Source organism: Trematomus bernacchii, unplaced genomic scaffold, assembly GCF_902827165.1.
Source record: "Trematomus bernacchii unplaced genomic scaffold, fTreBer1.1, whole genome shotgun sequence".
Taxonomy (NCBI): Eukaryota; Metazoa; Chordata; class Actinopteri; order Perciformes; family Nototheniidae; genus Trematomus; species Trematomus bernacchii.
In genome coordinates, this window is record NW_022987828.1 from 5,766,198 (window position 1) to 5,792,897 (window position 26,700).

At 38.7% G+C, this 26,700-nt stretch overlaps 1 protein-coding gene across 1 annotated transcript in view; it reads left to right on the forward strand.

Annotated features, from left to right (window-relative positions):
- The window catches only part of eys (eyes shut homolog), a 149,361-nt gene extending 122,893 nt beyond the window's left edge, over window positions 1–26,468 (forward strand). Inside the window, exons 41-50 of the mRNA XM_034152200.1 lie at window positions 1,420–1,528; window positions 5,105–5,328; window positions 13,853–14,025; window positions 18,414–18,596; window positions 19,727–19,893; window positions 21,118–21,262; window positions 23,473–23,647; window positions 23,882–24,054; window positions 24,166–24,327; window positions 25,110–26,468. Coding sequence (XP_034008091.1) covers window positions 1,420–1,528; window positions 5,105–5,328; window positions 13,853–14,025; window positions 18,414–18,596; window positions 19,727–19,893; window positions 21,118–21,262; window positions 23,473–23,647; window positions 23,882–24,054; window positions 24,166–24,327; window positions 25,110–26,299 — 2,701 coding nt within the window. The 3' untranslated portion in view covers window positions 26,300–26,468. The remainder of the gene's footprint in view (window positions 1–1,419; window positions 1,529–5,104; window positions 5,329–13,852; window positions 14,026–18,413; window positions 18,597–19,726; window positions 19,894–21,117; window positions 21,263–23,472; window positions 23,648–23,881; window positions 24,055–24,165; window positions 24,328–25,109) is intronic.
- The last annotated feature ends 232 nt before the right edge of the window (window positions 26,469–26,700 follow it).

Here is a 26,700-nt window from a genome sequence, read left to right on the forward strand (position 1 = left end):
AATAGTCATCTTTGCCCTAGAGCAAGACCAATGTAAATTAGCCTGGTGGAGCATTCAATGTGCTCACGAGATCTCATCAAGTAACATCATCTTGTTTGCTTAGTGAGCATGCTCTCTGTGTCTCATAGGGACAGTCTGTGCAGCATTAGCAGTTTTAATAACAAGCTTCTGTAGTAACCTCAAAGATGTTGTATTCACGTTTTCTCTGGACGTTAGGTGGCATTTTACATCTTCAGTCTCAAAATGTGCCTTAACGTATCAGTGTGTGTGTGACTGGCTGTGTGTACAAAGGAGCTCTTGAGATTTCCATACCTGTAATTAGTCCTACCCGAAGGTGTATTCGTGTGGTTGCCTGAGGGAGACGTCCTGGAAGGCTGTTTCAAATTAGCAGGAGGCCGATTGCCCTGATTGTTTCCATCTGGCCATTATGGCAGATATTTCATCAACATGATACGTAGGCAAAGAACGGTTGAATGAATATGGAGATTTGCAGATCTATGAACCTACGGAACAAAAGCGCGTCATATAGATTACTCCCACTTTGGGAATGGTGTTTATGCGCTTGGCACAGATTGGACCACCTTTTGCATAATGTACAACCCTTCCGAGAGCCTGCTATTGTATGTTGTCGGTGTAAAGCCAATGATGAATTGGGGAGAGGCAATCACTTGACTTTGCCTTAGCTGGAATATGACACAAGTAGACCAGTTACTTAACATTGTGGCTGCAACATTAATGACTAGCGCCATTGTGTATTTCCCCAGAGAGACACAGAGGGTCAAATGATAAAATTGTCTTCCCTACTCATTAGGTTTATAATGTATATCTAGTTTGTGCCCTCATTTTTATCATTAATTAATCCTGAATGACATAATGAGCACTTTCACTCATTAAAATGTTTTTTTTGCAGGCTGATTTTATCCTTAGAAATATTGTTGCTGTTAAATATATTTTATTTGAAACAGTAATGCATATCATGTAAATCCAACCGTTTTTGACTGGCTATCCTAATTCATGGTATATCTGTTGTTTGTTTACAGGTATAATTTTGTGAATTTTATATATCTGCTGGGAAACACAACAACTTAAAGAATATCACCGCAGCACTGAGCAGGAACATTTATTATTTAAATCCGGCTGTGGAAGCTGTTTTATATTTGTGTTGTGGGGTTTTTGGACAGTGGGATAAAAACGCACCATTGCTTCCAACCCTATCCACCAGTGCATAACGTTTCTCAGGAAATAGTGTGAAATGTATAAGTAGTCATACATTTTTACAGTATAGTCTCAATGGTCACATTAGCAGCTTTAATGCTGTGACCGCTCTGTTTGTCTCTCCATCATGTTTCATGCTTTGCTGGATTTATTTTCAGTGTCAGATATTTCAAACCCTGGTCTCTCTCTTTTCTCTCACAACAGATACAATCTGCCTGTTGGCAAACAAGGAGGGTCCTGTATGATTGAAATTGCTGCCGATAATGGCACAGCTCAGCGTCTTGAGGAGAACGTGCCAAACCCCGTGTCAGAGGTAACATGACCTGCCTGCAGACACATCGACCCTTTGTCCCAATCACTTTCTTACCTTTGCATTTCTCACCCATGCCTGTTTTACCGTCTATTGAGACTACAGTTTACACACATTGTATGGTAGTTACATACAATGTGTCCTGCTTAACTCCTGCATCCATGACTTAAAGGTGGGGTCGGTAATTTTGGAGAAATCAGCTCGAGTGTGCTAGAATTTGAAAATACACAACCGGAAAAAATCTCCCACTTCCTTACAGAGCCCCTCCTCTAACACACACAAACGTGCACATGACCAATGAGGGCACGAGATAAGTTTGTGCACAGATGGAAGGCTGACAGGCAGGTAGGCCATCCAGTTATTTTAGCCGGGCCGGCTAAAATGATTGGTCGTGCTTTTTACAGTACTACGGCTTCCACAGGTGACATTTTTTTATGGATTTTTTGTCAAAGCACTTAAGATATTCATTGCTATCGGGATGTTAAGAGCATTCCATGGAATATAACAAAAAGTGTATCTCGAGCGGGTTTCTCAAACTTACCTACCCCACCTTTAACGATTCAATTAAAAACATTAGATATAATTAATTCAGTATTCCCGTATAGCTGTATTATTACTAGTATCAAAGACTTCAAAGGTTACTGTAAAAAGTGTGGTTTGCCTACATGGACTTAATAAAACACCTAGCTGCTGCATGTCAATATACAATCAAATCAGGTTTTATTTATAAAGCACATTTAAAAGCGATTTTTGGTCGAGCCAAAGTGCTGTACATGTAATAAAAAAAACACATTATTACAAAACACAATAAACGACAATAAATTACAACAGATATAACTATAACAGATATAAAACACACGGAAAAGTCAGTAGTCATGCTCCGCTCTAATTAGAAGGCCAGAGAGAAGAAATGTGTTCAATTACATCATGAATTATATAGGAATCCTTTTGTGTGCCTTTAATCACTTATAGGACACATGACAGAAACATTATGAACAGATTAAGCGTAGGTTATCAAAGCCAGACGAGCACACTGTTTCTAGGTAACAGCAGTTGCTTTGTGTTTGAAGAGCATGAGCTGTTAGGTTATTTGCCCAGATGATCACACTAGGCAAATCCTGTACCTAATGACGACATGTAAGAAGCACTAAGCTAGTTCTCACCTGTTAATCACAGCCTGTTTTTTTTCATTCTGGCTCATTAATTTGATTTACAACAGCTATATTTGTTATTAAATTCATAATTTTAGTTTTTCACTTTCGAAGAGGCAGATGGGGACTCAACCTTCCCACAGGCTCCACGTGTCTCAACTTCCTCCCTCAATGTTATTTATAGTCTTTTAATTCTAGATGTCAGAATGTTTCCTTTTTCCCTTTTTTGTTAATGATACATTCATTACACAAATATCTTCCCTACTATTGCATGTTGGCTGGTGCTTAACTCTGAATAGTAGGAATGTAATGTACAGTATCTATGAATGTTTACGATGATTTAAATGCTATACTTGAAATGTATATAATTAGATTTTTGTTTGGCGTTCAACACTAGTTAAATTAATCAGAATGCGGTTTGTGCACACTTTAGGGTTATAACTGCTGCCATGCAGTTGGGCTTTTAAAGTAATATCATTATATATATATATATATATATATATATATACAATAGGGAAAATAAAACTCTACATGTTGGAAAAGAGCTACTTAAGAAGCTTTCTTTCTGTTGGCATCATGTTTTTCAGTGTGACTTGTTCAAAATAGCACTACATTTGCATATTAATGCTCAATACAAATATGTTAATGAAACTGAGGACACATTGACTTGTTCTGCCGTCAAAGAGAACCATACAAATCAGCATATAGCATTCATGAACACAGTGCTCCAAGTCCACTCACAAAGTCATGAATATTACATATGTGGGTATTTCCAATGGGCTCTTCTCATAAACATGGTAAACACACTTAAAGGGACCATAAAGTCGTCACATGAGCCCATTGTCGTCATGCAGCTTCTCTGGCCAATAGCTGGATGTATCACATGAAATATGGTTCAGCTCATTATAAAAGTATCCAGCCACAGCTGCTTGTTTTATTTGAATCTTCAACTTTGTAAAAGATTGAAAGGGTCTTAACTCTGTGGTAAGATTACATTCCTGTGAACCCCCGTGCTCGTGTCTTTTTATAGGCTTTCTAATATGTAGCTGTAGCAGATATGACATTTAAAGCTGGTGTTAATTGAATCTCCCCGATGATTATGTCCACTGCGGCTGCCCAACACCTTTCCTCCTTCATAGCAGCTTATATGAATCTTAAAATGTCAGATTCTGTGTTTTTGTATATGTTCAAAGACTCAGGGCAGAACATGTATATACTATTGTATGCCATATAAATTGGGATATCATCAGCATAACTTTGAAAATATTCACAAGATTTTACCTAAACAAAGCACATGGAGAACTGAGCATAGCGCCATCATTTCGATTTTTTTTTTCTTATATAAAGCCTCCCATAACAACATTTCTGTTATATGCAAAGCATTTAAATACATGACATGAGAGGAATACATTTTAAAGTGAGGTATTAAATGTAATGACCCTTTATATGAAAGCCAGTCTTTATATCTACCATGACCAGATTTGATATATTCAATGCTAAGAAGTCAGTACTCATTTACATGTTGGCAGCTGTGGCAATAAAAGTGAACATGTTTTGTTCATTGTTTTATTATTTATTTGATAGGCTTGAAAGCTTGAGGTGAGCCATGTGAAGATGAAAGGGTCTCAGTTTCTATTGAACATAATTTTTTAATATTTTCAAATTATAATGGCGGGGTCAGTACTTTTCATACATTAAAGAGAAAATCCCTTTGACCCAGGGGAGGGCTGTATTCTGAAGGCCATTGTCACAAGGTTACATAATCGGCTTGAATTATGCGTAATGAAGCTAGGATAAATGTTAGTATGTCTTTCATAAATGAATCATCATGCATAGTGGGAGTATGAATGAAAGTGTTATGTGAACCATCTAAATAGAAAGTAGTATTGAATATTCATCTGAACATCCGGCGGTCAAAGAAATGTTTAATTTAGTTTTAATATGATACCGTCTTGTGCTTAATTTTTTGAATTTTTTGCAGCTCTGCTTTGGTAACAGACACAATTATGCCTCACTTGTTAAATTGACCGTTATGGTTTGATAAGCAGCAAGTTCACAGAATTTATCTACATTAATTCTTCCCAATTACCTTACAAATCAGAGAAGGCTTGCAGCATTTCTTTGTTATTTTACCTCTCTCTTATTGTATCAGGCGTGTGTCTTATCATATGATGTCAGCAGGACAGAAAAGGAAACGATTATAACTCCAGTTTCGTGTCAAGGTCATGCTAAAACCGCATTAAGCTGAAGAGCAACAGAAGCTGATAGCGTTAATCTTTCTTGTTGATCTTAATATATAGTTAGGTCCTGTTAATGTAATAATAATGTTAATATAGTCACGCACACACTGATATTGAGAGCCTATGATTTAGTGTGACTTACTAAACGATAACACTGATGACTAGCTTTCTACCATTTTTTGTTGCAGGGAACCTTTGGACCCATATTTCTTGGGGATGTTTCATCCCACTGGGAGATGCATGATGGGAGTTCAAAGGGAGCAAGGAGATTCATTGGATGTATCGGGCAACTTCAGGTCAACTCAAAAGAGATTTACCTGGTGGGTGAGGCTGTCAGCGGGAGAAACATCAAGAATTGTGACCCGCCTGTCTGCCAACACCTTCCCTGTCGTAACGGAGGAACGTGTGTAAGGTACTGGGTCACCTTTTACACTAATGAAATATCACCAAACTGCCTTTGAACTTAAATGCCATTAAGAATATAAACTACAGAGTTTCTCTAATGCAATTTCCCTCTCTGATAATAATGAAAGACCTGCAATAAATTACCTAAGAAATGAGGTGAGCTGCAGCTGAGTTGTAACATACATGTACGTGCCAACAAAGAAAGAAGAATACCATTTTGCTCAAAACAATGAAGATCATGAAAGCGGTACAGTAACATGAGTGACAGGGTCATTACACGTTAGACCTGCTGTTTCCTCCCGCCTGTGTGACCCAGTATGAAGCAATACTGTAAGAGCCAGATTCCACTTTAAATTGTTTTTCCAATCCCTACAAACATGAATGAGTTGTGGCTCTGCAGTCGGAGCTTTGAGCACACACTAGCCCAGCCAGCCAGCTTAGGAAATGACAGTTTTGGCAATGGCTCCTCTCCTCCGCACCAACCATTTCTTAATGCAGAACTGTTCAGTTGTCAAGCTTATCTTATCTACATTGGACTGATTTTAAGCCTACTCCAGGCTAACAGTGCACTGTGAAATATTTGACTGGGACTCAGCAGAAAATCTATATAAATTGCTTGTTAATTGCATCAAATGCTGAAATGTTAATACTGATAACGAACCAATTTGCCCAAATGTCCTGCAGCAGTTACTTATCTGGCTGAAGAGAAACTTAATGTTGAACAACTAAATGGATGAGATTAATACATGTATGAGAAAAGCTCCCGGGATTTTCCGTCAGAAGTTGGTGGAGACCAAAAGCTGAGCTAAAACTAGTGAACATTGAACATGCATTCCTTTAGGGGAATTCTGTTCAACGAGCATTTTTTGTTGCTTTTCTGACCTTTTCTTTACCTCCAAAAAATAAGATATCTTTTGTAACAACAATTGGTAGTATTTCCATTACATTGTTTTTATATAGAAATATGTAATGTTTCATCGTCAGTCACTTAATTGTTAAATAAGCGTAAGAAAAACTCCACTTCTTTCTATAAATCTTCACTGTTTCCATTGCCCAGTGAAGGCAATCCCTATGCCAAACTAAGTCCCTTCTGGTAGGCCAAATATGTGCAGATCTATTCTCCCTTCATCTTTATCTAGTGCAGCTCATCAGACTGCCATCACAGCCCACTTACCAGCAATTTTGCCTGTCTTTATAAGTGTGCAATAACTACATATGATGCTCTTTCACCTGAGGTAATCCTGAAAATAGCTGCTCTAAATGTCTTCTTCATTGTGTTATATCACTGTTAATTAACCGTCGCATTTATTAAACAGGAAATAAAAAGGGGTGCCGTAAATTCCATAGTATGAATGGTTCTAAGAATACCAATTAAGAGCCGGTGGCATTGTGGTCACACTGGCTTGTCATGTGTAAAGGAGTGCACCTTGCAATTATCTGTGTGATGAATACACGTTAATGCAGTATCCTCTTGAACTACAAGGCATGCAGGGGTCACCCAGAGTGCATGGAGCTCTCTTCATTCTGATAGTTGCCCTGGATTGCACTGCCGCAGTATAATAGGATGAAAAAGGATTTGGGTTGTGGGTTCATTTAGGGTAATATTGGCGCTGCTGCCTTTTCTTGGGAATTGTTCTGTTCACTTAGACATGCAGAAATATCAATATTAAACCTGAGCGCATAATGGCTTGTGGTTGGCAGGGGATACCTACATGTAAGGTATATAAGTGACATCAATGTGAAGAGCCAGGCAATCAGCAACTAAGGGCTATGGCCTTTTGTAAGAGCCAGCTCTCTAGTGCCGGGTGTTTGAGTCACTTATTAACCTCAGCTGCTGAGACCATGTCATTAAATAATACAGCACATTGAAATCTCAGAACTGAATTTCTTTTAAGAGACACATTCATGCTAAAGTAATTTGTTGATGCTCTGTAACAACAAGATCACTCTTGAGGACATGTTTATATTTAATACATTGAGTAGAGTACTTGAATATTTGTATAGCTTTGAATAGCTTTGTGGTGAACCCACCTCTGTAGGCGTCTTCAGTAACAGCATGGGAGCTATGAATTGAGACCATCTATATTGCACCCAGCGATTTTCACTTACACGTCATTTATATTAAATGTTCAAATTGATATGGAGCCATGTTTCTGGCAGCCTGATCCCGAAAGTCCAATATTTGTTTTGCTTTTAGCGCAATGTACTTATTTGAGATGCTAAATGCTTCACTTTGTTTTCTAACTAGCTGTTGATTTTGGTTTTCTGCTGCTTAGTGTTGAGCAGGTAGTGTATGGTTGTTGAGAGCAGTGAAAGTAACTCAAAAGAATACACTTGGCGGTTCAATTAAACAAAGAAAAGCTGAAAGACACTGAAATTCTGATGCATAATCAAGAAATAATCATTTCGATATATTGAGTAAGTATTGATTTTAACAGATTTTTATTATAATGTGAGTTTTTGTTTATTGGACTAAGAGACAGCCGATTGAAAGACATCACACAAATAGTTCCACATTTAGTTTACTGAGAGAATTATGGAAATATGTTTTCCCTCCTTAGCGCGTGCACACACACACATGCACACACACACACACACACACACAAACACACACACACACACACACACACACACACACACACACACACACACACACACACACACACACACACACACACACATAGAGGAGAAATCATGTAGACGGTGATTCTTCTTGCTAATTGCCTGCAGAAGAGATGCTGTCTTGTTCGTTCTGTGATGGTCTAGCTTCAGCAGCACAAACACACACACACACACACACACACACACACACCAAGATACACACACCTCCAATAAAGTCAATTCTCCCCTTGCTCCATTTCTCTGCCTGCAAGTGTTCCTCACAAAGAGAGTGAAACCAATTGTATCTTAATCAGAGTTCCAGCTATACTTGTTTCAAAGTACCCAAGAAATAAATCAAGGGCCAAGAAACAATTATTTTAATTTACCATGAGAAACAAACATAGCTATCGTCCCGTGTGCAATTGCAGTCCCTGAAGAATATTTTCAGAGAAAACTTGCTCATTACAGAGTTCATTGCATTAGTGTCTTTGAATTTTGGAGGACAAGTGCATTCAAAACAACTTTTTTTTGCAGAATTGGTTATTTTTATACACAGACAGTTTCTTGTCTAAAAAGGAGTTTCTGTGTAACCTTGACATACTTGCATAATCATTATTATATAAGTATTAAAATAACTAGGGTCTCACATGACTCAGTATAAAAACATACAGGAACAGGAAATGCTTTGATTTGTCTTTTATAACTGACCTCAGAAACAACAGAAAGAAGAAAAGGCCGAGGGGAATTCTCCGTGAACATTCAAGAATGTCTCATGCAGACAGTGCTGAATAGAAATGATGTTATCTAAAATGATCAGAAAGATTTTCTATCCGAGGCTACTATTAAGTGTTCAGGCTGAGGTCATCACCACATTTAGTAAAAAGAAAAAACCCAAAGCATTAATCATTCTATTAGTACTTTCAGATTTCTCCACCCTGCCTTCTGCCTTCTGCTCTCTAAGCCCATTGATTCTTAGTTAATCAATGCCTCCGTAAAAATGCCTCAGTTATTTCCAGTTAACAGCTGGACACTGTTGTTCTTAGCAAGAAAGATTTTAACAGGAGTTAACAGTCCTTTTTCAGGGGATTGTTTCTAAATGCGCACGGATACACATGTGTTGCCACAGTGAGTTTTTCCGGGTGGTAATTGTTATTAAGAATATTTCACCGTGTGCAACAAAGAGCCAAACTTTTTGTTACAGTAGGTTTGTTTTTTAGGGCTAAAACAAGAACTTGTGTTACAGTTGCTGAGCATAACTCTGGATCTCAAAAGTAAAACAGCTTGGTGTTCTGGCAGCTTTGTGACATTTCACCATAAAAGTAATGTAGAAAAGCGCTGTGAATGGTTTGAATTGGATTTGTGATAACAGCTCTGACTTTGTAATAATGTCTCAATTGAATGAATCAAAAGACACATAATAGCAATCATGTGACCTAAATTAACCCCAAACCTGGTAATTATTATGTACATGTGCAGGACTCTACCAGGTAATTGCATGTTATTAATCATACAGCTATCTACAGAAATAAAAAAAATGTTTTACTGCAAAATAGGAAGCGACATTAGACACTAAATAATGTGGCACTAAATAATTGTTGTGATCAGTAATGTGTTGTGCCCTCATGTTTGTTTGTACTAGCCTTTTGATCAATCATTGTTGACTTCAGTGGTTTGAGTTTTGGAGAAACCTTTAGGGGAATTTGAGATTTGGTCGATGCAGATTTTGCCATCTCCAGTTAAAGGAATCCGTTCTCTGCAGTCTAGAAAAGAACATCATGTTATTTTATTAAATCAGCAAAAGAGAGTCTTCAGTGTGCAGACCACTTTTCACTTAATAGCTGTATTTGCTTTCCTTTCAGACTTATGTTTTCCTCCCCCCCGTGTTCACATCAGTGATAGTTTGAGATGTCATTACAAAGGCTACTTCTGTTTTATAGAAGTTGTCTGGAACATTTGGCCTATGACAGTTTGCAGGTGTTAAAGGGAGAGAGCAGAACAGTGATGGAGCTATATCACAGCATGGAGTCTAAGGAATGGACAGGTTTTCTGTTTGAAGAGAAAATACTTTTGATATAATCCCACCTGGTTGAATTGACGGTTGAGTAATGCTTAAATCTCCAGCAAATACCTGCGTTAGTCAAGAAATTATTAATAGTTAGGCACAACTTTACATTACATTGCATTTAGCTGACGCTTTTATCCAAAGCGACTTACAATAAGTGCATTCGACCAAGAAGATACAAACTTGAAGAAAACAGAATCATATAAGTACATCAGGTTTCATAGAGCCAAAACATTTGCTACTCAACTGGCTTTAGATAAGCCAGTCATTTATTAGTATATAAGTGCTTTGTTAGAAATTCTTTGTTAGTAATTCTATCGCTCGAAGTGGAGTCGAAAGAGATGAGTTTTCAGTCTGCGCCGGAAGATGTGTAGGCTTTCTGCTGTCCTGATGTCAATGGGGAGCTCATTCCACCATTTTGGAGCCAGGATAGTAAACCGACGTGTTTTTGCTGATGGGAACTTTATTCTGATACATGGAGGCAATGCAGTTTATTAGAGGACATGTTCTGCTAAGGATTTACCCTTTTAGGAGTTTATAAATCTTGTATAAGAATTGTACAAACACACCGGTACATTCGAGAAGTGTAGAGTTTAAAAGTGTTGCAGAGTGCAGTGTGTTCTAGTTTGGACCTTTTAGAAATATTATCTGATCCCTTGAGAAACGTTCCCTCTCACTTTAGGCTTCCTTTCTGTAAAGATTTCATTTCAAGTATCATCTAAAGTATGCTTTTCTATGGCGGTGTGTTTCAAAGAATACTGTTGTGGAGACTTAACAGACATCACCCTTCTTTGCCGCCAAGGAAACATTTGCAAGGGTGCCTGGAAGAGGTCAGGGAAATATCGAACAGCCGTCTACTAAAACAGGAGCCTGAGTGAGTCAGGTGGATGCCATGTGTAATACCTCTTCATCCCTTTGTTCATAATGAAATGCAGATGACAAACAATTGAGTGAAGAGTCAGTTGTCTTTCAAATGATTTCCCACCAAGGATCAGAGTGTCCGTAGCAGTGTCAAATCGTCCGTTTGTAATACTGGAAAGCAAATAGCGTTTCAGTACCAGAGCAGTTCTTCTCTATAAATAATATCTGCTAAACCCAGTGGTCCTTTTTATTTTAACAAAGGATGAAGTGTGCTAAACGCTTTCATCCCGAGAACTGAAGACTGCCATGGCAGCAGAGCCTCATCAAGGCCTCAATGTAGGATTGTATTTGCATACCAACAAGCACTTAAAAGGAAGTGTTCTGTAAATAACTTACAAGGGATAAAATGTGAGAAATGCTTATGGCCGAAGAGCTTATTGTTCTAGCTGACAGGGATATCATGAGCTAACCGGTCAATTATTCAGCATTTTATCTGGTACTCATTAGATTACAAATGTAGTATTCCTTAATAATTGATCCAGCCCTTGTGCTGCAGCGGTGTTGGTTTTGAATGGCGTGAGAGCACCAACTTCATGCCTTTGGGATTTACATATTTAAAATGAGTGTGCAAACATTTAAACAATTACATAATCAAAGTGATTGCCTCAGCCAAATTAAAATAACCTTTTGTCACCCCACACATCACGTTTTTTTGATTAAGCCAATTATGACTAAAGTGTTCTCAACTGTGCTATTGCGCCTCCTCTAGTTACACCTTGAGGAGACCGAAATATCTGCTGCCTGTTTTGAGTGCTTATTTTCATTACATATGAATATTCCTGTGTTATATTTCATATTACCTTGTGTTACATGTTTTGTATTTTCTTTGTGATATTTGATCTTTTTGCTCTTCACACATCTAAAGATAATCTTGTTTTTTCATGATATATTTTAACATGTTGTGATTAATTTGTCTTTTTTACAACCAAACTGCAACTCACATTAGCCTGTGTGTACTTAAAGGGGACCTATCATGCAAAATGCACTTTTGTACGTCTTTTATACATGAATATGTGTCCCTGGTGTGTCAGGGAACTCACCAAGTGTCAGAAAACACAACCCTCTCTCTTTTCCTCCATACCCAAATCTCTAAAAACGGGGCTGCAACGGAGCTGATGCAGATTTGAAATTGTTCTGATGTCAGAAACAGGGAGCTCCTCCTATATGGGCAACTCTCCACCTATCAGGGGAATGGGGGGTTGGGCCACGGCCATTGCCACTCGAAAGCGCTGGAGACGCTGTAGTACATATGCCAGGCCTGTAAGTGGCGCTGTAGTCTGCCACAAAAGCAGCAAAGAAGACTTCTCACAGAATCAGCCCTTGCAAAAACAGGGTTGGAAAAGAGCAAATAGAGCGAAATGAGGCATGGCTAAAATGCATGATCTGTTTGGTATTTTGAAAAAAAAACTTCACAGACATGTTTTATATAGGTATGGCCCTACAATATATTATTCAAATATAGCATGATAGGTCCACTTTAAGTAAGATTTAACACAATAATAATGAATAACCTAATTTTGAATTCATAAAATATGTAAATGAATGAATATATATTTTATTAAATCACAAAAGCAGTTTATAGAGATGTGTCTACAGAAAGGCATGTTAAAGATCCCAGAAACATGAACATCTTGCCTTCACTCAAAATATGGCTTTTAATGTTGTGAAAATGATCTACTGTCATGGTTTCTATATAGCATCAGATTTGTACTAAACACAAGTAATTTATTTAAAAAAAGTTTCTGTAATTTGAATAACTGTTTAGTTTGTGTATCCATCCATCATATTCAGGGGGGAGTATTGGAGGATAAATAGCAGTCTCACGGCAGCCAGAAAAACACATTCACAGTTACATTCACACCTACCATGAATTCACCTAACCTGCTAACCTTCTGACGGGGGGAGGAAAGTGGAGCATCTGGAGGAAAGCCCACGCAGTTTGTGTGTTGTCAACATTTAAACACAAACACTAACTGACAATGCTGGGGACAAATTAGCAGTACCCAAAGCATTGAAACACAGAGACTGCACCGGGAGATGCTCTATTAAATATTTGATTCTTCCTCTTGCAGGTTGTCAAAGTTTATACAAATAGCAAAGTATGTTCTGTTCAACGCACGACAATTTTCATCTGTTACTGTTATTTAGAAAATAGCGGTCACAATCGGCTATGAAAGTGTGTTCAGCTGTTAAATGTCTTGAAAATGACGTTTGCAGCCTGTTAATAATCACACACTAGAAATGTTTACTGCATGATACAAAATCCTTTTATATTTCAATACAGTCAGATCTAACAATGCTCAACTCCGGTGACAGAATGTAAATATTTTATCTCAAGAAGCCAGTTTCCTTAAGAGCAAAATACATCCTCCAGTGCTGCTGCTCAAAACACATTATTAATTTATAGATTTGAAACCCCACCAATGCTTCCTCTATCTGATGATATACCTTTCAAAGCTGTGCACATCTTGGTGCTTTTTAAAAAGTCCCTGTCTGGATATTACTTTGTATGCTAGATCACCCTCCTTCTAGCCAAGACAGGAAATGCATGCATCGAGGAAAAAAGACATGGTTATACGTTTTCTGACATGCTACTAATCTCTGCTTTCTGCTGTTATTTTTCAGGCTGCGTTGGTGTTTACCTTCACCGAAAGAAGTCATGTCTTCCTCTGCAGCAGCTGCTAAGATGAATAACTCCATAACTTCTTATTTTTCTCCACCACATTTTCACTCCATTTCAAGTGTTTCAGCAGATCTCATATATATATCACAAGGAAGATCAGGCTGGACACATTTATTTGTAACATCTTTTCAGGTTCTTTCCATGCATCACAGGGTGTTCTATCACTTATCTCTGTGTGTGTTGCCACTGGACATGTTGCTGCAATGTCATGGTCCATTTTCACCTCTGTCCTAATGATGCCTCCCTCTATGTCTACACGTCTAGTGATGCTGAGGACTGGTTCTGTGAGTGCCCCCCGCTCTACACAGGCCGACTGTGCCAGTTCAACGCCTGCGAGCGCAACCCCTGCGGTCACGGAGCAACATGCATCCCAAAGTCTCCGTTGGAGGCCGTGTGTCTCTGCCCGTACGGAAGACAAGGTCTACTGTGTGATGAACGTGAGTGCTACAGAGAAGGGCTCCACACAGAGGCCTATAAAGAGGCTGATCTGCAAACAGTTGGTGAATTAGAGCCCTGAGCAGTTGGTAAAATAGGAGCTTCTTGTTAAGTAAAGGGATTAATGAAACTAAATTGTGCTGAAAAGGCAGAAACCTCTTCCTCCAGCAATAGTCAGATAATCAAGGGAAAACTCTATGCCTCTTTTCTGAATACCCCAAATTACTCCTTTTTAGTTCATAAGATCTTAATTTCTTGCTACTGTAGTTTTAGCCGTGTGACTCAAAGCAACTTTTCTTCACAACTTTTTTTTTCTTCACAAAATGTCAAGTTTCTGCCTGAACAGCAGGGTGTTCATGTGTTCTCACATTGCCAGCAATGTTATTAATAATCTCGCTTACTGTTACTTGCGCCCATCTGTGGTCACTTTTTCGCCATTTGATCAAAGACTAACTTATAACACAAATGGATGGAAACATAAACTTCTTATTTCTATCACACAACTTCAGAGCAAGTAATTGATGAAGGGTCATTTGCAGACTGACACTAATATATTTTTCAATCCTTTGATCAGTTTGTAATAGTCCTGAAATTATTCAACAATAGGAAGACACATTTCTGTGGCGGACTCTATACTGTTTTAAATACTCTGTTTTTGAGTATAGTGAAACTCAAATAATGCTGTTATATAAAGTCTCTTAATAAGCCAAGACATTGAAAATACACAGCTACATTTTGCATTTATTCAAGGACTGCTGGATAACTGATTAGCAGAAAACAAAGGATGCCATACTGGACAACTGTTGTTGAATTTGAAAAACGTGCTGTATTTTTAGCCATGCTAGCAACATGGCTCTGGGGACGGCAATGTCAGATGGATGTAAATAAATAAATATTGGAAAGATTGCCATCAAGTTCTTTTTAAATGTCCACAGAGCAAGAGTCCCTCCGACTTTGGTGATCCCATGACTTTTCCTCTGGCACCGCCAGCGTTAACACGTTAAAATCTTTGTCCAATACTTTGCTTAATGACAACATAATGTAGTAACAACATTCCCATTTATGTTAAATGCTAATCGGCAAATTCTAAACTTAGATGGGGACAATGGTACACATACCTGCTTTAAAATCAACACTTAAAGCAATGTAATTTTGACTATGCTAGCATGTTAACATTAGCATTTACCTATCTGTAGACTGCTGTTTAATCCAAATTGGGATAACCAAAGAAGGTATAGAATATTGTTAATTATATTTTATTGTTATTGGTAGTATAGTATATTTAATGATCTTTTTAAGGTCTCTATTCTAACAGTAATGCCATGAGAGAGGCTTCACAGTCAGTGGCTCTAAGAAACAAAAGGGTTTTGCTTGACTAACCTGACTCTAGGAGCAGCAGGGTGCTTGGCATATAAGTCGCTCAGCCATGCCACAGCCTCTGACAGACCTTCAACACCTACATCCCGAACGGAAAAGATAACCTTCCAGTGTCAAACTAAGTATATGGCTGACATTTGAATTTTAATCCTGATTACAGATGAGATCAGAGCTGAAGTTTGCCTGTTTTTTTCCCCTTTATTTGAGACAAAGCTAAAATTGCATGTCCAGCAGGGACACTTTAAAGAGCTAGATGTTTTCTTTAAATATAAGATTTTACCACCTGCAGGTTAATGGATTGGTTTGGTCTATGAGCCAGCCTGTAGAGATGACTATAAGTGCTATTGATGCTGAAAAGCCTCAAGAGTCGTGCTCATTAAACATGAATGAATATTCAAAATGACTTCACTCAGAATCACTAATGGTGAACCTGAGTATACAAGTTGCCCATACCTCATGTTAAAGATTCATGTTTAGTTTGTTTGTGTTTAGAATTAAAAGACACAAATAATTGCCACATGTGACATACACCTCGAGTACTACGGCTCCTTGTTTCTCGAATCCAAGAATAGTTTATCCTCTTTGTCTAACATATGAGATGTTGGCCATTTATATTGAGTTACAATGGTATTTTTAATAAAAGGATGTTCCAAGTCAGGGAGGGATGATGCGAAGAAAAGATTTTGGCAGAAAAACAATGCGAACACTGCTTTCAACAGTCAAAAAACAGTGTAGACATTTCATCATATTTTCATAGATATATTTCAAACAATCCATTTTCAGCATTATCCTGCATTATTCAGAATCAGCACTGCAGTTGAGTATTGATTTAGCAAAGTTTCTGTTAACCTTGCATTGTTCCCAGATTGAAAATAATTTAGTAGTGTATCTCGCACTCAGGAGAGTTGTTGTTTCCCAGCTGCACTGTGACAGCTAAGATGCACACCATACAGACCATATACATGCATTTTTGTCAAAATGCGTTTCACAGTCTGACTGGCGCCGCATGTCATTCTGTTTTTCTTCCGCCGCTCCTTTTGGTTTGCAGCACATTACTCAAATACCCAGCAGTGTAAATGTAAGGTGATACCATTTGACGGAGTGTGAAGTTATAATCCATAGATGGATGCATTTCACAGCTACAGTCCATGAGCTTCTTTGTTAGAAATATGTTCAGCAACCACGTGACTTTCACCAGCACTGAACCTCATTCTGAAGTGTAATGCAATGATGGGTTTTTCTAATAGAAGCTTGAACACTCAAATATATAGCAACAAACCTCAATTATATCAGTATACATTATTCATTATGCTGGTGGCTTCAGTTCAATTAGTCACATGTGGGACGAAAACCTAAAAATGTACTCAGTTATTTATTTCTGAATTCCTATTTACCTTTTCATCACAAGAGGGATATAGACCATTGTGATTTTCTATGAAAGCTGTTCGGTTCACCTAAAAGTAACTGATGCTAAAATCAACCTTTTAACAGGATTAGAGAGACTGTATTATATTCCACCTGCCTGTAGGATAGCTCTCACATGTTGAACTTTATTTGATCAGTTGCAAAAGATAAATCCATGTAAAAGAAATGCAATTACATTTAGATTTTTTCTGAAACTTCTGATGCTCAGTTTTTATGGAGACAGTCAGGGTGATTTGGATTAAACTTTCTGTCTCTCTCTTGTAAGCTTGACCCTTTCTACTTAAATACATTAAAAAAAAACGTAATATAGCAACATTACAAACTGTGGCACCTGAAGTTAAGATTTAGAAGATAACAATTTCTACTATTATTTAAACAATATTGATAATTAATTAATAACTAGCATATCTGTTTTGCTAGATTTAATTAAATAGTACAGTTTGTGATATTATACCAACCACTTAAGCTTGTACAAATATAATATGACAAAGATGCTAGAAGGCACTTCATTCCTTAATAAATCAGCTAATCAGAAATGCGAAAACCCAAACTCTTATTTGATAGAAAACCATTACTGAATAACAGAATATCAAATCAAAATAGTTTCTTATTTATTACTGGTCTTTTAATATTTGCAAATATCAGTTTAGATTGGTTTGGACTTTATTTGTACAGTAAGCTCATGGGTAGTGTGTCCATGAACAAAGTAAATAGCCTCTTATGAACAAATCCAAGGTCCTTTATCTTTGTAATCATGGCTCACATGTTTGTATCTAATCTGAGCTCAGTTGTTATTATTGTAGGGCATTACAATGATCATGTGTAACATCAATTGAAACACGCAAAACAGCTAAGTGAGAACTACCTATAGCTGCAACACTCATTTGAGGGAAACAAAAGGCAGATGCAGCTCTACCACTCTGGATACGATAACAGAAGCATTCTCTGCTTTATTAATAATTTAGCAACCACACAGAGCGGAGGGCAGTCGCAGAGGGGAGCTCTGAGCCCTTCTTAGCCGTAGCCTGGGGCTGCAGAAGAGTATGCAAGGTGTTGAAGAAGAGCATTTGTGTTTGTGAATCCTCACTGCTGAAATAACAACAGCACATCATGTCATTTTTTTACGAGCAGGGGGGGGGGGGGGAAATTACGTCGAGTCCCTTGTGAAAAATGAAATAGAGAGATGGTGTGCTGAGATACAAGAGAGGGCATTATCGAATCTACCATGCATTCTGAATAAGTAAACTTGAGATTGTAATTGAATATCATGTTATTATTGTGCTACCCTTGTGAACATCAGGTATGAAGCGATGCGTGCTTGCCAGAAGCTTTTGTAAACAGCTACTAATGGAAATAGAAAAAGGACTGAAGAGGTGATGGTGTTTGAAAACAGGTCATCATCTTATAGATTCAGAAAGGGAAATATTTCACTAACCCTTGGTATGTAATGTGTAGCAATAGTGCCATCTTTTGGTAACCTGAGAGGGAGAAGATGAATCAGGCCTGTTCAATTCAAGCCACACAGACACAAAAGACCCCTAGTCCCATTTTAGCACAAATGTGTAAAATAAATGTGTTTGTTTTGCAGCCATCAATATTACCCGTGCCAGATTCAGTGGAAGTGATGAGTTTGGTTACACTTCTTTCGTGGCTTATTCCTCCATCCCGAGCCTGAGTTTCTTCTACGAGTTCAAGCTGAAGTTCACACTGGCCAATAATTCATCTTCTGTGAAAGACAACTTGATGCTGTTCGCTGGGCATAAAGGACAAGGTGAGCTCAATTTAGACACCCGCACAGCAATTTAAAACCATTCTGCCGGTCAAATGAAAAGACGAAAAGAAACATTGAAACGTCCCCTTAGTTGGATTTCAGTTTTCATACTTCATTTAAGATTTACAAATAAGTGTTCACCTGCTGTAATGCACTGACTAATGGATTTTCAATCTCATCTGAGATCCTCCAATCAATTTAAATCCTAAATGGATTTTATTTTTGGGCAGACTGAGAGACATTAATAATGAGTCTTTCTGCATCCCAATAATTAGTTGATATCCTGGTGCTGTTAACAGCTAACTGTTATTGTTCTTGACTTTCAAAGGGAGCAAGATGGCATTGCTAGCATAAAAACGAACACGTGAACAGAGCATCTCAAAAGTATCAGTGCTAATTGCATTCAACAGCCTTTGAGATGCAGGTGCAATGTGATGCTGTCAGCAGCCATCACTTTAAATTAGCATCTCCTCCTGCAGGGTCAGACTTAGTAACAGGTAACTGCCGTGTCATTGTCACCGGCACATTTCATCAAACGAGGAAGAGGGCAAAGGAATAAAAAAGATCTTGTGGATCTTATGCACTTGTTTTCTCTTGAGAGTACAATTCATCAAGGTGGAGGCATAACAAAACAATATGAATATGAATAATGAAACGCTTGTCAGGAGAGAGAGCAGCACTGTTTGAAATGGTACAAAGGCACAAAGTAAGATAGAATAGAAATAGATAATAGATCAGAAAACGAATAATTCGCATGATGATTGGTTTAATGAAGTGGCATATTTAATTATTGGGTGGCAGTCATCAAGGTACACGTAATTAAACAAGCAGAGGAGGCAAAATATAGAACAAAACTATAATTAATATTGCAGCAAACAAACATAATGTATTTGTATGTTTATAGTACAGATGCAGTCTTACTGATTACTGATGATGTTTTAATGGCTGTTTAAAATCGCATAGTGTTCTGCATACTACGTACTCAATGCGTCTTATCCCCCACAAACCCTATATATTCATATTCATATCCTGCTTAGTGGTGTAGACTGGTAAATGGTGTAATTGTAAGGTCAGTGTTTGCAGTTGTCGTGTCTACTGTGCTTGTGACAAACTATTTATGTGTCTTCCAGGCGATGATGGTGATGACTTCCTTGTTTTGGGACTGCGGAATGGCCGAGTGGTGCATAGATTCAACCTTGGATCGGGCGTGGCAGTCATATTCAGTGATCGACTGAACCTGCAGACCAACATTCACACCGTTACGTTCGGAAGGTCAAAGAGAACCGGATGGCTGAAGGTGATTTGGTGTTGATAGGTGTCCTTTTTGTTAATAAGAAAGGTGTTGGGCCACCAGAATAGCTTCTATCGACAATTATTCTGGAAAACAGTGGTTCCCAACCTCAAGGTTTAAATCATTCAAAGGTTTCCTAAGGTTAAGGAATCACCAGATAGTTAAAGGGATAGGAAGAAATAATGTGTATTTCCTTTAACAGCATTTTGTGTACAAAATATTTCATGTTATTCCCATCTGACTTACATGTTGTTTTTACTATATTCAACTTTTTCGTCTTTGCACACAGTACCACTGAAAGGAAGTACAGTTTAACATCAACCAGATAATACAAAAGAGTAGCAAAAGTGTATATTGAGACACGTATTTTGATGGTGATATTTAACTTGGAACTCAGAAGCCTACTTTTTTTCCCCGTTCTTGCCGCTCATTTATTGGCATTTTAGTCCAACCTTTTTTATGCATTACACTGTGTACATCCGCCCATAAACACTTTAGAGATCTGTCCTGCCCAGTGTAGGTGATGCAGGATGTAAATGGTGTCACAGTAAGGTGAATGATTTCTGAGAACACATCAGGCTGCTACTGTAAGTACCAACAAATCATTTGTGGTCCAGTGATCAGGAAAAGGATGTTTGCATCATCTAAGTGTGGCTGAAAAACAGAGGTGGGAAGTAACTCAGTACACTTACACAAGTACTGTACTCAAGTACAATTTTGAGATACTAGTACTTAACTTGAGTATTTCCATGTTATGCTACTTTGTACTTCTACTCCACAACAATTCAGAGTTAAATCATGTACTTGTACACGTTACTACCTTAAGTTACTTCACAGATTTGGATACAAAATGTAAAATTGAGTTTATTTAAACCTGGAGTAATTTCACAATCTACCCTGCAGTATACAAAGTCATTACAACTAGCTGCACCTTTACCAGCTTTGATAACACTTGAATGCATCAATAGCTATAATCAAAACCTATAATATATACCATTCTGAGATGGACTCATTTGCATAATACATACTTTTACTTTTAGTACTTTAGGTATATTTTGATGCTTTACTTGAGTTACATTTTGAATGCAGGACTTTGACTTGTAACAGAGTATTCCTAAACTCTCTGGAGTACTGCTCCACCACTGCTGAAAAAGTCTGCAGCAACATTGAAAAGCTGTGGAGGCAGCAAGGTTGTGCTTGTGAATTGACATTTTACAATGTCTTTCTCAGGTTGACGGGCAACGTAACAGAACAGGATCTTCTCCAGGCCCCCTGCTGGGCCTCAATGTTTTCAACCAGCTCTTTGTGGGTGGATATAATGAGTACACCCCTGAACTCCTGCCACTTGGATCCAGGTTCCGTAATGGCTTTCAGGGTAAGACAGCAACAGCTTTATTACAGCTGTGCTTTGACTTCCTCCAAGGATTTCGGTCTATTTGTAAGCAGAGGGGGAGGCGTGTAATGAAAAAGGGAGTTACAGGCTCGGACTGCTGTATGAGGCCTGCACCGAGCGTTGAGGTTGATTGTGCCTGCACCCTTTAATCACTTCACACCCCTCTGCAGTTTGCGTTGTGTGCAAATCCATTCCACTGCTGATAAGTCACATGAACAAGGCTGCCAAACAAATTATCTTTGTGATCATCAACATCTTTTATGCTTTCTCTCAGGTTACCCCATGTAGGATTGTATTCAGGAGAGCATTCATTGTGCTGCTAATGCTCGGGGCTGTGGAGCAAAATTGCCATAACCGTAATGATGACAACAGCTATGAATATCATCATAACCAGATTCAGCAGTCTCTGCACTACAGCTATGAAGCTGGTTATTATAAGATGTCATGGCTAATCCATTTATGAACAAGAGCTTTTCTGTATTTAAGGACTGGAGCGATTTTGTGTGTTTGCTCGTTTATCATTATGTAATTCATTTTTTTTGCCCGCCAAATAAACCTTTCAAAATGGACTCAGCTATGGTACAGCATTAGTCAGGCGGTGCTGTATCAGCTTGTCGTACTCCCCTGTAATGGTGAGCACTACCTGAGTCAGGCGACGCTGGTGGTACCATAACCTCTCTGCTCGGGATGTAATGAGAACTCATGAGCGTCTAATCAGATCTGTGTGACCTTCCTGGAGCCCTAATCATGATGGCTGGCAGTGAACACACTGATAATGCACTTCACTCCCAGTTATCAACAGATCCACACTCCCCTTTGGAAAGGTGGCAGAGGAGGGACTGCGGCTGCTGGGTCGGGGGAAAAAATCAGTTACTCTATTTGAGCTGCTGATCAAAAAACATGGAATGAGGAGGCTTGTGTTTTTAAATCATGCATATATTTTTTGATCACACTTGTTGAAAGATATTGAGGGTCAGTACCAGTGCTAAAAAACTAAATGGGGTTGTACATGCGTATATCCCTGTGTTCATTGATAGAAAACATTCTAGTGAATGTGATATGGAACGCTTTGAGCGATACATTTCAAATTTGGTACCAACGTTTACTAGGACTCAAGGAGGAAATGATTGGATTTTGGTGGCCAAAGGTCGAAAGGTAAAGGTTGCTGTGACCTTCTGCTTCCCTTTCTCATGAACGCCTTAAGGGTATTTCTTCAAATGTTTCATTAATGTCCACCCAAGGATGAACTGTCAACATTTTGTGGTCAAAACAAGCTTTTGGCCTTAATTGCTGAATGAAATTATAAAATGATGACTGCAACATGACTGGCATGGTGGTACATTTTATTTTTAAAGATTGCCACAGGAACGAAATAGAAAATATTCTGAAACCATTTTTTTCGGTAAATCCAAATTAAATGCAAATTCACTTTGCACATGTTTTTCTCTCACATGTATTATTGCCAGACTTGGCTCTTCTGGTTTCTTATTTCTTTGTAATAAGAGTCATGAGAGCAGCAAAACAAAACATAACCAGCTTTAATAATCTACCTCATGAATCTGCTTCGCTTTTGGATGTTTGCAGCTCGGCAACCATCACTTGAGTCTGCCAAGAAGACAGCATCATGCCATGAATATTCATGAATGAGCATGACATTTTCCCTGCATCCTGTTTATGCCAATGACTAATGCAGCAGAGAGATGGGAGTCAGCGTGTGCAGATGACTCCATGGCTTGTGCTCAGGCCTTGTATTTATAGAAGGCCCAGTGCTCCGCAGGTACAGGCCAAAGCAAATATTGTCTTGGTAAAATGGAATTATGAAAGCAAAAAGCAAATATGATGAGGGAGATGCATCATGACAGGGGGAAGAGATTGGATTTAAGAACTCGGACATCTTGGATGTGTACGGCAGAGACTGCAGATCATTTATTCCATCAAATTCAAGAGGAATTCAGTATGTATACTTGATATTAACCCCTGTGGTGTCACACGATCCAAAAGCCATTTAACAAATTAAGTTGAGTTGTCCCTTTTTCACTCGTTCTATTTGAAATCCAACTCAGGATATTCACATTTTAGTTTGTCCTCTATTAAACCTCATACAGGGAAAATTGAAAATGTTCTGTTTCCTCTGATTATCCCCTCAAAAAACGTACTCTGACTTACAGTGTGTGTGTTTGTCCTTTCCAAAGGGTGCATTTTTGATGTGCAGTTTCGCACAAGAAGAGACAGAAAGTTCCAAGTGCTGGGCCAGCCTGCGGGACATCCAGCCTTCGGGCGCAGCGTGGGTCAGTGTGGAGTCACCCCTTGTGTTCATGTTCACTGCAGACATGGGGGGACATGCGTGGACTCTGGCTCATCTGTGTAGTAAGTACAAAATAAATAACATTTGGTATAATCATTTTGATTACTTGCACCAAATCCACTTGTGAATGGTTTTATGAATGACAGGGATTCACCCCGACAATGTTTTTGTTCTTGATAGTCCCTTGAGACTCAACATCAGTAGGCTATAGAAACTCAGTTACACAGTACAAGTATAGCGAAAGGAATGACAGCGTTTACAAGCTTTTCACAGAGCCTGCCTGTGTCCGTCTGCAGTTGCCAGTGCCCATTTGGATGGAAGGGAGCACTCTGTTCTGAGACGGTGTCTGTGTGTGATGTGGAGCACACCCCCCCTCCTCTGTGCGCCCATGGCTCCACCTGCATCCCCCTGCCCAATGGATATACCTGCCAGTGCCCCCTAGGGACCGCAGGGCTCTACTGCGAGAAAGGTTGCGCCACTGAACCTTAACTTTATCATTATATGTGTGTGTTATTTATTTATTAACACAAGACCTTCACTTTTCAATTATTGAACTGCTGTATCTTTCTGCCTGTGACAGCTGTGACCATCAGTGATCCGTTCTTCAGCGGTAACCAGTCTTCATGGATGTCATTCCCACCTATGAGCATTAGACACAGGACTGTTCTGCAGCTGCAGTTCCAGCCGTTATCACCTGATGGCATCCTTGTCTACACTGCACAGCACCTCAGTGCCAGATCTGGTGAGGACATTAATATCCTGCTTTATTTTGATAAAATAAATATTACATTTGCGGTGCAGAATGTGAGTGTGTTGATATCCAGGATTACTATATATTTTCTCTCAATGTTCTGCCACGATGGCAAACATTATATATGCCAATGATCCTTTTATTCCACGGTGTAATAAAAAAGTAATGATATACACATTGCACTTACAAAAATGTCCCAAATTGGGATCAATAAAGTTCTATCTTATCTTATCTTACCTTTATAAAAACAGTCTTTTGAGTAATAGATCAAATTGGAACCCATAATACTGTATTGGCATGTCAAAAAGTTGCTTTAATTATTCTTCAAACTGCAAGTATTCCATGCTAAAAGACATCTGAAATCTAGCATATTTGTATCATATTGTAACCTCACTAATAATGTGTCAAAACAGTGTCTAGTGTGATGAAATAAAAGCATAAAAAGTCATGGTATATTACAAAAATAGTATAGTAGTTCATGACAATGTCGTCGTATAAAAGTCACAAAGATTTTTACCAAAAAAGTAATAGTTTAATACGTCATAAGGAGTCAATGTCAAAAGAAGAGGTAATTGTGTATCTCAGAGCCTTTTAACTTTACATTTTCAATCAGTAGTTTCCACAAACAATGTTCTTGTGAATTTGGTCGAAAACTGACGTAAACCTGTCAAATGTACTTTTTTTCTACTACAAAAACAGTAGGTGAACTGACTTTTTAACAGAGGGACATCACTAAAACTGAAAAGTATGACCATTTTATTTTCTTCCAACAGGAGACTTCTTGTGCCTCTCCTTGACATCGGGGTTTGTCCAGCTGCGGTACAATCTGGGGGATGGCCCCCACATCCTGCAGTCTGTTGAGCCAGTGGACTCACGTGGGAGGACCTGGCACTCGGTGACGGCTGGCCGGGTCGGTCACCAAGGCTTCCTCAGTCTGGACAACAAGGAGACTAGAGAGAATGTGACTGGGGGGATGGCCACTCTCGATGTTGCTACCGACATCTTCATCGGGGGCGTGTCAACCTTAAGCTTCGTCTCCACAGATGCAACAGAAAAGGAGCCGGTGGGCTTCACTGGGGGTTTAAGAGAACTCATACTGAACGGAGAAGAGTTGGAGTTAACAGAGATGGGGGTTATAAGTGGAGCAAATGTGGGGGACTGGGATGGGACCGCCTGTGGGTATAAGGTGTGCAAAAACGGAGGACACTGCAGGTCAACAGGAAGTGACTCATTTATGTGTGTGTGTCCGCCATCTTGGACTGGCTCTGTGTGTAACCAGTCTGTAAGCTGTTTAAACCACGTCTGCAAACGGGGTTCCTTATGTGCCCCATCTGGTGTCCCCTCATACCGCTGCATATGCCCTTTGGGACTGGGTGGGAGGTACTGCGACTCAGAAATAGCCACGGACACTCTCAAGTTTGTGGGAAGCTCATATGTTAAATACCAGGACCCGAGATACAACACGAGGAATTTTAAATACACACAGGTTTCTTTCAGCTTTAAAAGCAGCTCGAATAACAGTTTGGTAATGTGGATGGGGAAGGCTGAACATGAAGATGACGACTACCTCGCGGTGGGACTTGAAAACGGACACCTCAAAGTTGCTGTAAATCTTGGGGAGAGGCTTTCCCTGCCAATAACTTTCAGAAATGTCACACTGTGCTGCAACACGTGGCACAATGTCTCTCTAGCTTTAAACAGCACAATTATCCAGGTGGTGGTGGACAATGAGAGAGTCCTCCAAGATTTAGATCCATTTGAGCGTTACGTGGCTTTAAACTACGGAGGTCAGCTTTACTTTGGGGGGTTTGAAGTGTACAGAAATGTATCAATTGTTACTTCTGGGTTGTTTTCAAAAGGCTTTGAAGGAAATCTAAGAAATGTTTTTTTGTTTAAAGATACCAAGCCACTGCAGTTTCTCAGGAATAGTGAGGGATTCGATGTTTACGAGGGCAATGAATAGTAGTGACATTTTGTGATGGTATCTGAGGAGATTTTTGTAGAGTACTTAGGTTAAAATGTTTTGGAAAGGTTATCACTTAACTGTTTTAAACTTGTTTCTGCAAAATGGTACTGCTTGATTTCCATGTGACTGATGTATAGATCAGGATGAAATCACTGGGGTAGATGTTTCAGAATAAGTGTAATACAACTTTTATGATTAAATATTTCAAACAAATATGTTGTGAGGCTTTAACATTAGTCATTTTTCCAACGAGAAAAAACTAAAGTCCTAATGTCTAAAACCTTGTTAATATAACAATTTAAATCGGTATCTTCAATACAATTAGAAAGAAATAACATTTTTTATAATCAATAATACAAAAGAATTAGCTTTATTACGAACTGTACATAAACACACAG